The 14515-nt window shown below is 33.3% G+C and overlaps 1 protein-coding gene across 2 annotated transcripts; it reads right to left on the bottom strand.

Moving 5' to 3' along the window:
- Positions 1-553: 553 nt before the first annotated feature.
- LOC132560248 (pleiotropic regulator 1-like) lies at positions 554-13943 on the bottom strand. 2 transcript variants are annotated; one of them, XM_060224910.1, is made up of 14 exons: positions 13871-13943; positions 12380-12486; positions 10723-10850; positions 9919-9969; positions 9639-9723; positions 9098-9173; positions 7953-8048; positions 7276-7368; positions 6337-6486; positions 5716-5910; positions 5022-5140; positions 4236-4375; positions 3612-3805; positions 554-2236 (listed from the first exon to the last, which is right to left on the bottom strand). In XM_060224910.1, exons 1-14 carry the CDS (start codon positions 13877-13879, stop codon positions 2177-2179), a joined length of 1503 nt encoding a protein of 500 aa, XP_060080893.1. In that variant the 5' UTR covers positions 13880-13943; the 3' UTR covers positions 554-2176. The 2 variants fall into 2 exon arrangements, with proteins under 2 accessions (XP_060080893.1, XP_060080894.1); XM_060224911.1 differs by having other exon boundaries at positions 9639-9708.
- Positions 13944-14515: the final 572 nt, after the last annotated feature.

The raw sequence follows: 14515 nt of genomic DNA, 5'->3' as shown, positions 1-14515 counted from the left end.
TATTGTACTAATGTATACTGCATATATATATATATATCTTTAAACAGCTAAAATTTCAGTTTTTCAAAAATCCAGTTTTATATAGCTCCCAGGAGACCTTGTTATAATACAAGTTGCTATCATTATAATTACATATTAATTTCACCAGGTCATTCCTAACATTGATTACCGTACCTATTTTTTATGTCATTTTAATTGGTCATTCCTTGCACGGACCGATGGCAGCTTTGATAGCTTGGTTGATTAGAATGTTGGCCTACATGATTTCAAGTGAGGAGCCTCAGTGCGCGTTTTGATGTTTCCCACCCATGGCGGTTTGTATTTCTTATAAATATGCAAAACAAACCAATCTGTGCTGATGTGGCCGTCCTTGGCAGTAATTGCTTGAGATGGCATGCAACAGGTCTAATGTATGTTTTTGAGTGAGGTAGCCAACAACTGTTACATTGAACATAAATCTACCAAGCAAACAAACCACTAACTAACATTGTCCAGTCTATAATGGACCAATTGTCATTTACTTCAAAAAAATTTGGAATGAAATTATGCATTTTATCAACATTTTATTCAGTTTAAAATATGCTAATATAAAAATGTTATTATCCATTATTCAGTAACAAATATAGCTCTGAATTTATTATCAAACAAAGGTGTAATTAAAATGATGATTTCTTCCTGTGCTGTCTCGGAAGTGTGAAGGTGATTTGATGAAGTTAAGAAGTCATACTGTACTGAGGTCAGAAACATAGCAATGATCATGTCCCGTGCTAAGCTAGACAATAGACTACATTACTATATCAAGTATCTCTTTTTCTTACTTAATGATTCATTAAAGCATATTTGCTAATCATTCAATCCCAAATTCAATTATCTTTAAATATAAAACATGGATAACGTGTGATAAAATTGTGAAAATATACCAAAATTTGAAGGAAATTTTCCAATAATCACCTCTACCTAACCCTTTATGTTATTCATCCCCCTCCTCCCCCTACCACCACATACTTTTCTTATTTGTCCAATTACAATTGGAAAAAATCAACATGCTCTACATAAGGAGTGTCCTGTTATTAGCCTGCTTTTGGTCAAATGTGTTCTGATGTTTTGAAATATAGATAATTCACTGCCCAATAGTCACCATTGACTTGCCTTATAGGGAAATCAAATAAGTGTTCTGTTTTGTTTTGAATCATGAATTACAGCATGGTTTGAATTCAAAACTTTACACAAAGGTGTGATAATAGGATATATAAACAGAAATACTACTACTATTATGTATTCAGTTGTTACAATTTTGGATCTGAAAATCATGCAATGACAAAGATTCTACACAGCAGAAAGTTCTCTTTCTTATCACTTACTGTCAGGAATTATCATGTCTATATCAGACTTGAATGAGTTTATACATAATAATGTTACTGCTGTACAGAGAAACTGGTAATTAAAGAGTCTATTTGAAGTGATTGCTGTATCATATACTTAATGAACAGATAGGATTATCATCAAGACAAATATCTCTGATGTACCTGACTATATATAACCCTAAACATGATACTTGTCGCCAAGGCTCGTCCATTGCTGTATATGATTGTAATCAGAACCACTCCTCACCACAAAATAATGAAAATAATTCCTTGACAATGAAATCTAACCACTTCATATCATCACCTTTACAGCTAAAACCAACTGCATTACAAAGTGGGTTTTTTGTTTTTAATTCCAAACAGTAATTTTATAATTACCAATTACATCATCAAAGACCTTCAGTAGGTTATACCTGTTTTCATTCCACATACCTGAATCGGCTTTATACAGACATTATCAAGCCTTAATTATCTGGATATAAAAACAACTTAATCTTACAAAATGAAATTTGTCTACTAAAGCCAAGATCTAACTGTACTGGTCAATCAATCATACCCAAATTTAACATAGTCTTGAGTTAACCATATAAGGTAAGAATTGAGAGTCTGAAACAAGGTTTCAGATGTACCAATGACTGAACCAACATGACCGGCACCTTAGACTATCCACCCGTATTAGGCGTTAATTGTCCTTGGGCAAGATTCACAACAAAATCCTTGCCTTGTCACAGCAACTCCATATCTGATTGATAGAAACACTGGTCCATCTCTGACACAGTACATGTATATGACTGTTATCAATAATGCCCATATCAGTATCTTTTTTTTCTCTGGATGTCTGGCCGCCAGTTCAGAGGGTGTGATTCTTCCGTCTGCAAAGAGAATTAAAGAATAAAAAAATTACCACTGTTATACAATATTTCTATTTCTTTGTAAAATGCAGAATGATCGAAAACAAAATTTTACTTTTGGTTCTTAGAAAGAAAATGCCTATTAAGTTGATTTATTCATATAGTATTTTTCCCTTTGGTAAACTATACAACTCCCTCATATAAGATGAATATTAATTGATTTTCTTTTGGTAAACTATACAACTCCCTCATATAAGATGAATATTAATTGATTTTCTTTTGGTAAACTATACAACTCCCTCATATAAGATGAATATTAATTGATTTTCTTTTGGTAAATTATACAACTACCTCATATTTTCTTTTGGTAAATTATACAACTCCCTCATATAAGATGAATATTAATTCATTTTTATGTATCCTTTAACATTAACATAAACATGAGATTTTAGTTAGTTTGTGTAAAAACTTAAAACACTATGACCGTAAACATGGTAATATCTCTGTTAATCAATTTTTCCCATTAAACAAGGTCAAAGATTAAATATAAAGGCCAGATTGGCCTGGTCATGTCTTAAAAATAACATTCTGTTTTAGTGCTTCCATATAGCTAGTTTGGTGATTCCATACAAAACAGGGTAGGTGATATCATTTGAATAAGACTCTTCAATGAACAGGAACTTAAGATCAAAATATAGGTCAATAAACTGTGGCTTCCCAAGAAGTACCAACTAGCTAAGTTGGATGATCCTACATGAAAAAGTGTACTAGATATGCTCTCAAGAAGATGTACACTAATAATACAAAGCAAAAACAAAATGGATGCCATGGTAGCCATCTTGAAAACCAGATCATGCTGAATATGACTAGGACCAAATAGGGACCAAGAGGAACACATCACTAAAATTTGAATTTAATGATAATTTCGGAAAAGTAGCAATAACAAACTTTTTGCCAAAATCAATATGGCTACTGTTGGCCATCTTGAAAATCAAATCAATCTGAAAATCAGTTAGGACCAAATAGGAACCAAGGATTTAATAAGCCCAAATTTGGCTCAAAATGCATTCAAATGATTATGAATCTGACTTGAAAATTATACATTCAGTCTTGCACTAGAGAGGGATCATTCACAACATATCCCTTGTAATAAAAATATATAAAATCTTTGTCAGTTGATATAAATAAAATGTTAAAATTAAATAAAAAAAATAAACTGATCAAGAATTATTGAGGGCTAATTGAGAACAGCATAGCTTGCCTATTGATGACTTAATTAATTTTAATACAAATATACCCCATTTGGGACCCATAAATGTGTAAATATGGTTGATCATATTGCTTATAATTTATATCAAGCAAGCTGAAAATGAAAATAAATTTGGAAATAACTTACAGCAGTTTCATCTTCTTTATATATTTTAATAGTTTTGTCAGCCTCAGCTGTGATAAGTCGACTGCCACTCTGGTCATATGTCATGGCAAATATCCCAGACTCTGAGTCTATAGAACCTGGTTGTGCTGTTGCCTGTATCCGCTGGAAATTATACCCTGTTCTCCAGTCCCAGAAATACATGGAACCATTATCAGCTGCACAACACAAAATGATGTTAAAATAAACTGGTAGTTATATATCCTACGTATATATATATATATAACTGTATAATACATCTCTGTTCAACAATGTATACAAAGTATTTACATCATTCAAATATGGTTTATTGCTTATAATTTGTTTGATCCATATAAATCGATATAGAAATACTTTATTGTCCTACTTTTGGTGTAAGAGGTGCTACTACTGGATCTCTAATAGTTATTGCTGAAAAATATAATGGTTTGCATTAAAACATCTTGGGGAAAGACCATTTTTTATGGTCACAATATGATGGTAAAGTCTAATATTACAAATGATTTGGATCTTTTTTTTCATCAAGGGAAGAAATACTTCGACAAACTGATTATTCAATTAAACATGATCTAGTTATGGAAGTAGAAATATAAACATCAGGAGACTTACCTCCAGAAACAAGCACACCATCTGAGTTCAAAGCCAGGGCATTTATGATGGAATTGTGACCGGATAGATTCTGTATGAAGTTGCCATCTGGAAATTTCCACTGTTTTATATTATCTGGTGATCCGGATGCAAAACTGTACCTTTGGAACAAAATAATGACTGGTAAATAGAGTATAATGTACAGAGGCTTTTGACCTGAACAATTTAAGTACTTCCTGAAATCTTAAGACGTATTTATCATTTTGGTTTTCATGGCTAATACAGTAAAACTTTCAGAGCAAACTTAAGAAAATTACATGTAGTGGGTTTTACCAACTTGCATGCGAGTCAGAATGTTCCTGGCAACAGTTTAATAATAACATCTTGGGTCAAACAGCAGAGCCTTTGAATTTTGGGACACAAAATAAAGAAATAAAATTGGTTGAACCATCTCCTTCACCCGCAACACTTTTTACACTTGATATCTTTAAATTCTCTTTCATCAATGACTTGCTCTTTCAGGCAGTGTCTCTCTTTTGACCTCTGGTTACCATTTGGTCGGATTTAAAATGTCTACATAATGCTCTTTAAACTTCATCTTAGACATTAGGTAATCTTTATAGAGGCTCTTTATTAGCCACCGTTATCTAGATTTATAAAAATCAATGCTGTCTGCAAAAAGCAAACCTTAAAGAGACATTTGTGGTTTAAAAACAGAAAGCACAGCCCGAAAGGATCAAACATCTGTCAGATTTCAGATATCGAAGCCAGGAAGTTCAACATTATCAAAAAACAAATGTGACTTACTGAGTAGGATGAAGAGCAACTGCTCGTACACTCTTTTTATGATTAGTTAGTGTCGCTCGTGAACGACCAGCAGCCAAGTCCCACAATCTGATTGTACAATCGTGACTACCTGTGATAACCTGAAAACAAAGCATTTTCAGATATCATTAATTTTGCAACAAAAATTTTCCATGTTTAAAACAAGCAAGTTAATGCAGATCAAGTAATATGTAATTCATACTTCCACTGACCCAGACAAAGCTTGGTCTTCAATATCAACAAAAGACTATAACTCCACCTTAAGTTGAGCACATAACAGGATTTAGTATATAAAAAGATACCATTCCGAATGAAATTTCAATACCACATCTGGTAAATATTGGAGGCAGAGTTTATGAAATTTTCTAATAATAAGTATGACATACTGACTGATCAGAACAGGATACAAATACAGAACCACCCACAAAAGTCAGATTGTCCAGAATTTTGAATTTTAAATATCCTATTTCTTGTATTGTATACTACCGGGTACTCATATTTCCTCACAAGATTATTTCATTTAGAATTGACATTTGCCAAAATTGATAAAACCTTCTATATGTTAGCTACTTTGAATAATTGATGCTTTCAAGGAAAGTTTATTTTACAGATTATCTTGCCTAATCATTTGAATTTTATAATTGCAATTTTCCAGTATTTTTGTAGCACTTAATACCTGCGGTTCAGAGGCCTGACACTTGACGCTGGCCACTGTATTGTTATGGCCTGTGAGTGTGTGCACACAAGCCTTACTACGGACATCCCACACACGAGCAGTGCCGTCACGTCCACATGTTACCAATACATCAATTGTTGGGTGGAGATCAAGGGCATATACAGCACTCAGGTGACCATGGTAGTGTCTTGTTGTCTGCCAATCATAACAGGTTAAATGTAATGTTCTGTTCTTTGTTACCAAAAGGAGAATAAAGCAAAACCTCTAAGTCACTTAATAGATCAAAAAGACTTCAAATTATCTTAAAGTGGATGTTTTTTTTTCTTTTATCATCATGATGGAAAACAATATATAGTGTAATTCAATCATTGCTGCAAACAGATGTAAATTACAGTAAAACCTCACTGCAAAGAAACAGATGTGAATTCCAATATCAATCTTATTTTGTATATTTTCATGTAGGAAGATACTCTTTTAATATCTTTTGCTTGCATTTTTTCATTATTGATAAGTTGCCCTTATGCTGTTCTGATTAAGACTCTTGACATTGTCTGATAAATTATACTTCATATCAAAGCCAAGATACAATGACTGAATCATGAAATATCTTTTCTTCAGTACCTTATTGTACTCTAGGTCCCAACACCGGACCTGTTTGTCTTCTGAACAGGAGAAGAGGTATGGCTGCCTTGGGCTGACACACAGGCCCCTTACAGAACTGATGTGGCCCGTCAGGGATAGTTTCAATGTCCCGCTGGCTAGATCCCAGATCTGTCATATATGATAAACCAACATGACAAAAAAGATTAAGAAGCTTTGCCTGATGTGACCTATTAAGGATAGTTTCAGCATTTCACTAGATAGTTTTCAGATCTGTTATACACAATAAACTACCTGGTAAATTACCTGGTATTAGGTTAAGTGGATAGAGCATGCTAGTGTAGGTTTTTTTTGTTGGAAAGAGCTGCTTAAAATTAGAAAGGTGTGACACATCAGATTTTCCACATAAATTCACAGCCAGAGGCCAATTGGCCTTAACTGTCATCTAACCTATCATTAGATTAAAGTTTTGTGTATATTTCCACAATGGTTGTATGATTGAAATGATTGCAGTTCTGACATCTGTCTTGTGAAGAATATCTTTTTTTCCTAAGGTAGTTTTGCCTTATATGGTCCCCTCCCTTGACACGGAAGGACCATGCCCTCAAATTTCACAGTAATACTTTAAACTGCCTTGCTCTAAGGATGCTTGCGACCAAATATGATTTAAATCATCCAACCAGTTTTACTTTACAGAAGATGGCAGAATTACACATCCCAGTTAAACCGTAATTAACTTTATCCCCTCCTAATGGGGCACCAGGAATGAGATCAACCTGGATTTCACAAGTTTTACTAGCTTCATATAGTGTGAAATTCCCCAAAATTTCTGCAAAATTTAACAATTTTGAATGACCTTGCTACAATGATTGCAGCTAAATTTGATCAGAATCTGCCAGTTTTTTGGAGTTTAATTCTAAAAAATGTTTAAAAAAATGGGTCAGACGACTGAAAATATACCTTTATCATCCTGTCACCAGCCCCTGTAGCGAACCACTGATTGCCAGGTTCTACTGCCACACATCTGACCCAGCCCAAGTGACCACTGATCACCTGTAAACAAAACAAATATTAACATTTTTGTTCTTACATTTACAACAAAGTGTGACATCTAATTATCTTGATGCATATTAACTATTTAGAATTGTGTTAATCATATATGGTCAATCTACAGAAATCATTTTGGAAGTACAGATTTACCTGTATAGAGATTTCACATAAAGTCCCATCACTGACAATAAATAACAACTTTTGCTTTCAGTATTTGACACCATGACTGATTTCAAACATAGAAGAAATTTGACTGAGAAGCTATATGACCGTTTCACTGCTACACTAGGTAACAATGTTTTATTCAAAATACTTATATCATAAGTATAGTTTACTCAATTATTGCTGCGAACAAATTAACACAATGAGAATAATTTGTCCAAAAGTACTGATACACTCACCTGAAACATTTTTACCTGTACATTGCCAAAAGGAATGTTCACATGGTAAAATGTTATTTGCAGAAAATGCTTCTTTGATTATTACTACTCTTGAAAAATGTATTGAACTTTGAGGTACATGTACAACCAAACACTTTTCTGATTTTTTTCCCTGTCTTCTTTATTGTTTGTTACTATGATACTCACTCGGTACAACTTCCAAGGAGGATGCCAGGATGGTTTGGGCATGGTAGGTGCCTTCCTTGGTACCAAAGCTTGCTGATTTCCAATGGAAACTAATGCCTGCAGCAAAACATTTTTATAATTTCTCAAAAAAATGTCTATGGTTTGTTTTACTTTCAACAATAGAACCATACATTAAAACATGTGGATTTCTTGATGGAGTTTTTCTGGCTCTCCTTTTTCAGCTTCTTTCAAACTATATTTATGATAAGTTTGAAAAGTAAATTTGATCTCAGAGAACCAGAGACTTGGGCACTTATGACATTTTCTGTAGGTTTTGGACCAGTGAGTCCTGGACTAACTGTTGTTGAAAAGGATTACTCCCACACCAAATCCAGGCATTCTAAATTCAGATATTGTATCAAATACTTATTTAAAAAATATTAGCTTTTTTTTCATTAAGCTTCAAAAACAAGAAAGCAATGACATAGTCATTGAGATTTCCCATCCATGTTCATTTGTAATGTGCAGAAAGCATTCAGTTATAGTACCAACAGATATAAGCCAATCAGGTCACAGTAGTCACATTTAATATGCATAGAATTTGCTGATAATCGAACCTAAACAAGGAATTAAGGTAATAAGTCTACAAAGCAAGTTTCCTAAAAATTGTTATCGTTCCTCCATAACATAATGTGCAAAAACATTTCCCATAGAGTGATTAAAGAAATTGGTCAATAAGGTCACAGCAGCCTCATAATATATGCATGGAATTTACAGTTAATGTTACTTAAGCAAGGGATTAAGGTAACAAGTGTACCAAACAAGTTTCATCGAACTTCAACCAGTCCTTCAAAAGATATCATATGGAAAGTAGCATCTCAGATTGATTAAGGAAATCAGCCAATCAGGTGACAGCAGTCTCATAAAATATGCGCTGAAGTCGCCATTAAATAAACTTGGGCAAGGTATTCAGGTAACAAGAGTACCAACAAAGTTTCAGAAAAATCTTACCAGTCCTTCAAAAGATATTGTGTGGAAAGCAGCATCCAGACAGATGGACAGACCCATTTAAATATATAACAAAGTTGGATGGGGGATTAAATAGTTCATAATCCATTATTTACTGTCCAGACACTATTGCCAGAATGGATGAAATACGCTCCTACCTTTGAGGGGTCTGATCTGTCAGAATGACTCTGTTTGATGTCATGGACTCCAGATCCTGCAGGTGTGTCCATCATCCTAGATAGCAAATAACATCAATTTATGAGTATATTGATCATAGCAAATGTCTAACAATGAATGAAGCAACAAAAATGCAGTCACTTTACACATAATCTCAATAAAGTTTAGGTTGATTCATATCATTTTCTCTACAAGGGTTATTCAAACTTGAACTGGTGTACAACAGTACTTCATATCACTACAAAAAATTTACCTTCTACACAATGACTTGAAATGATCTTGCTATTAGTTGATGATGGTTGACAATCCTTTGGAGGATGAAAAAGCTGTATAATGCAGTTTAAATTATGATTGGGCTCTACTAGTACAGTTGTACTGGATCTAAATTTGTATTGAAATGTACTTATCACTTGTGTGTCTTTAATCAACATTTTATCCTGTCTAATCAGTCCTTTTTATAAAAAAAGTCATACCATTGAAAACAAATAACACTTCACTATAAATGTATATAGATATATTTACCTGTTTTTTTCATACAAGGCCATTTCCATACTTGATGACTTGCTAGGGTCTGTGTACATTGATGTCCCATCTGTCAATTGGACACCTATTAAACCAAGTTGTCGAAACAATAATCTATTGATAAGTCATGGTGTTGTGCTAACAAATACTACCAGAAGTTATCAACAATTTGATAGACAGACAGTTCCCTCGGTGGTAAGATACTACTTCAGTCATCTCTTATTATTAAAAATCCTTTTTATGAAAATGAAGATTAACTAGAATATATAACATGACATACCTGAACCTGTTGGGTAGGGGTGGGTACCTAGAATGGCAGTATCCTGGTTACCTGTAAATCATAATCCAGATTTAAAATGATCATTCATTTCTTTTTCGTTTGTTACAGAAAGAAACATCATAATACATTCCTGTTACTTATGTAACATTAACAAATATACTGCATCTACATATGCAGGATAGAATAAATTATTTGATATGCAAAATAATATGTGAATTTGAAACAGTATGATATATATATCTTATCAACGGTCAAAAATTTCATTAAGTACATCATTGGCTCTAATGACTGTATTGACTGGTCACTACAAGTAATAAAAGTGTTATTTGGCAGTCAGGGCTCTCACACCCCATTTTGGGACTGGGGCCCGGGGCCCTTTGAATTGGGAAATATAATGGTGTTTTCCTTAGATTTGGGAAAACTTGGGGTCTAAATTGGAAAAAAAAAGATACTATTTTGCATTGGGAATGGGGCCAAATATCGGCCCCAAATCTGGCAGATCGAGAGCCCTGGCAGTAATGACTCAATGAAATTAAATGATCATTACTAAATATCAATAATTATAATAATGTATCTAAAAACACTAATCAAACTTACAAAGAAATTCAATATCAGAGCTAACATTTTCAGTTTCACTGCTAACAAAATCATTTAAAGATGACTTCCAAAATGAATGTTTCACTACAACTCTAAATTTCATTGTTTTTTCATTCAAAGACATGTATAATTCTTTGGTCAATGCTTCAATAAAAAATGTTTTTTAATAGATGTGTACTGGAGGGCAACGTATTTTGTAATACATACGATTCCAGTCATTTTCTTCTAAAGGTTTGATAACATCTTTATTATGCATCTTGTTGCCTCCTTCCTTTGGCATGTCTTTCACAAGTGAGTATTCATCGGCTATTTTTAGTTTTCTCTTCAGTAATTCACTGCAAAAAAGAAAAGTTACAAATAAAGCACCCCTTGGTAACCCAGTAGTAACGAAAGACCTTGCATATAAGAACAGCAGTGTTTTAATTCTAACAGTTTGATGTAAAATAGTTGAGAGTTTTAGATCACAAGCTTATTTTTTATTATCTGATTCAACCATTTTCATACTTTTTTCTGTCAAGTTTGGTGGTATGATCTTCCAACAGACTATCGACAAACTTATGGGAACTATCCATACCCCTTTGTTGGCTGACTTGTTTCTGTTTTCATATGAGGCTGAATTTAATGAAGAACTTATCAAAACAGGGCACAAAGACCTTGCAAGATTGTTTAATTTCACATTCAGGTATACTAATGACGTCTTGTCTTTAAATAACAGGACACTTATTGAACACATCCATAGTGTATACCCACCAGAATTGGATATCAAAGACATGACAGATTATTCTACATCAGCTGCTTATCTTGATCATTTCTTACCATCACAAGACAGTTTTCTGCAAAGCTGTATGATAAGTGTTATGATATCAATTTCCCTATTGTGAATTTTCCATTTCTGGATAGCAACAATCCTGCATCCACAACCTATGATGTTTACATGTTGCACTTGATTCGATATTCAAGGGCATGTTCCCAATATAACGCTTTTCATGCAAGATTGGAAGAAGTTGTCAGCTTAGGGACAAACTTGTGACACAGGATTTCAAAAGATGCATACTGAAGAAAAAATTCAGGGAAAGTTTTACAGTCGTCATTGATAAATATAGTATTTCTCTGTGTGATATGAAGCTGGAGATGTTTAATGCTCATTAGTTTGCTTGTTGTTTCTGCTATTCTCACTTGAGAATGTGACATTACTTACTTGGATTGACCAAGGTTGACATGGCAGGTGTGGTAAATGAAGCAGAAGATCCTTACTCTTCCAGAAAGCCAGGTCTTATTCTCCTAGTACTTTTCTGGATTCTCTGTGTAAATCTTTCTTTTGTTCATATTTTCCCTAGTTTTATTGATTTCATCTTATAACAAAGACATGAATGTATTTTCTTGGATTTATTTTCATATTTAAGAAAGCATTTTTTGAGAAACAGAATCGCCAGTTCTTTTTTATAATAAGAATTTTTAATAACTAGAGTTAAGGCACATAAATAGAAGAAGATTTTAAAAATATGAGGAATCATTGGTGATGATTGCATACATGACCAATTTGTCACTACAAATGTTAACATATTAAAATACAAAAGATTATTTCCTTCGGCATGAATTTCTTACATTAATCTACATAATATAAATGAAACATTTGTGTATCAATTACATATAAAAACAGTGATTGACAACCTGTGAAATGTTTTATCACTGTCTACAGTGTGATGTTTGGTGACTCTTCAGGTATGACCTTAGTATCCCTTCAACACCTTATACATTGATCAGTAAATAAAGTTAAATCATCAGAAAACCAGTCTGATCTGATTTTTGATTTTCTACTTTCTAATCAATAATCATGTATTGGCAGTCTGGTACTTTTACAAACCATTTTGGGTCTTTGGCTGGTGTGGTTCCCTGCTCAGCAATAAACATGTCATGTGTTCTCTTCAGGGACCGGAACACCAGTGTGTGCACTGAATGTTTTTGTACTTCCTGAGGATATAAAGAGAAAGAACATTTTGGAAAAAGATCACTAATAGTACAACATACTGTTAAATATATAACCAATTTATGAATAATTCATATTGCCCTGGTTGTAAATGGTATGGTCTTACATATAGTTGTAACAATTCACCGATGCATCTGTGAATCGTATCACGAAGTGTTGCATCAATGCATCGCCCGTGCCTGAATGGCATTGCGATGCCTATATTATTTTTAAAACTGAGTTATTTCCCCTGACAAACGTATATGCTATGCTAAAATGGACGACAAAACTTGTGATGAACTGAAATTTGTATCTGCACCGGCAACGTTTAAAGCTGCATGTTGGCGAAATTTCAAATTTAGAGCATACAAATCAAATGATAGGTGGGAAACAGATAAATCATACCTATAGTGCAATGAATGTGGGCAGAAGCTGAAGTATTCCTGGAATACTACCAACATGACAATACATTTACGGAGACATTACAACTGGAATGAGACATCGCTATCATTGTTTTCCCGGAACATCAGTTCCTAGTGAGTGTGTCTTTTCTTGTGCTGGAGATATTGTTACCACTTAACGGAGCACTCTTAAATCTAAACATGTGGATACACTTATCTTCTTAAAGAAGAATTCAAACCCGAAGTAAACAAAAATTAAACAAGAGGAGCTTTTTTTTCATTGTTGAGTTTTTATTCAGTAATAATTATCATGTATTTATTTCACGAGGATTGAAATGTAGCATTGAAATCTAAAGGTAGTCCGCATTGTAGAAGTGTGATATCAGATAATTAGATATTTTTGTCTCAAACGTATCGTGATACATTTCGTATCGTGACCAATGTATCGCGATACGTATCGTATCATCACTACCCTTGCGATACACAGTTCTAGTCTTACGGTATTGGTATTAATTAATACGGTATTTAGGCTTCAAACAATTGTACTAAAATTCTTACAATTGTAATGTACATGTGGTATGAAACAAAAATATCTGAATATCGCTTTTGCCCAAAATTCAGTTCAATTCACTTAAGTGTAATCTAACAAGAATCTGAGGAAAAGAATCACATTATTATTAGTATTGTTACTTCTTGTGTTTAGTGGTGTCATGACATGGTGTCAGGATTTTCTAAAATAAGATCTTGCCTTAAAATAGAATTGACATACTCCTGTATATTTTTATGTTCCTGTATTTATTAACAGTTACTTCTTTAAGAAATAGATTTGTTACTCCAATATACGCAAAAATTTAGCTAAAATGATTCTTACTTTCAGAATGAATGCCATCCACCCGGCATCAGACCACATCATTTAACCAAATAGATTTGCTGCCAAAAGTAGCTCAATTAATCTAATTTAATTTGATAAAAAATGAAATCTTCTTACCTCCGTCATTTTATCTGTTGATAAGTAGCAACTTTTGATTAACAAAGCTAGAAATATTGTAAACACCGGTATAGCGTGCCTCTCACGTTTACAAAGCGTCCATCTTGGATATTACTACTGTCAAGCATCTTTAAAGTACATCCGGTTTGTCACAGATTCGATAATTTGATAAGTTTGATAGGATAGCGACAATTTTGAAAATACTTATTTAAAAAAATTATGTTTGTAGATTCTTCTGAACGAAAAATCTGTGTATGCTAAAGTGTTGATGCCGATATAAAAAAAATTGCTTTTCGATTAGAAATTTGATCCGCTTGCTTTTAGTACACTTTGTACAGAACATCGTCTGCGAGGTGTGATGAGCGGGATAATTTGATTTGATTATCTTTGTCTAGACACATTTATCTCTTGATATGGCATTATGCTTCAATATTTTTTCCTTTGGTACACATTTAACATAACTATAAAGATAAAATAACAATATGATATTTTTAATGTAGAACACCATGCTGTTTAATATATGTTATACATTGTGTTTTATACATGTTCTTGGAGTCTAGTATGGAGGATTTCACATGAAAGTTTGTCTCTTTTTTTGGCGAAAGACTGAAAACTAAATTTGTATTTGTCGAAAGATCTTCTCTC

This window comes from Ylistrum balloti, unplaced genomic scaffold (assembly GCF_031769215.1).
Source record: "Ylistrum balloti isolate Yb309-2 unplaced genomic scaffold, AGI_CSIRO_Ybal_v1 Utg371040, whole genome shotgun sequence".
NCBI classification, from domain to species: Eukaryota; Metazoa; Mollusca; class Bivalvia; order Pectinida; family Pectinidae; genus Ylistrum; species Ylistrum balloti.
Note: the sequence above shows the minus strand (reverse complement) of the source record. Positions and strands in the feature narration are given on the sequence as shown.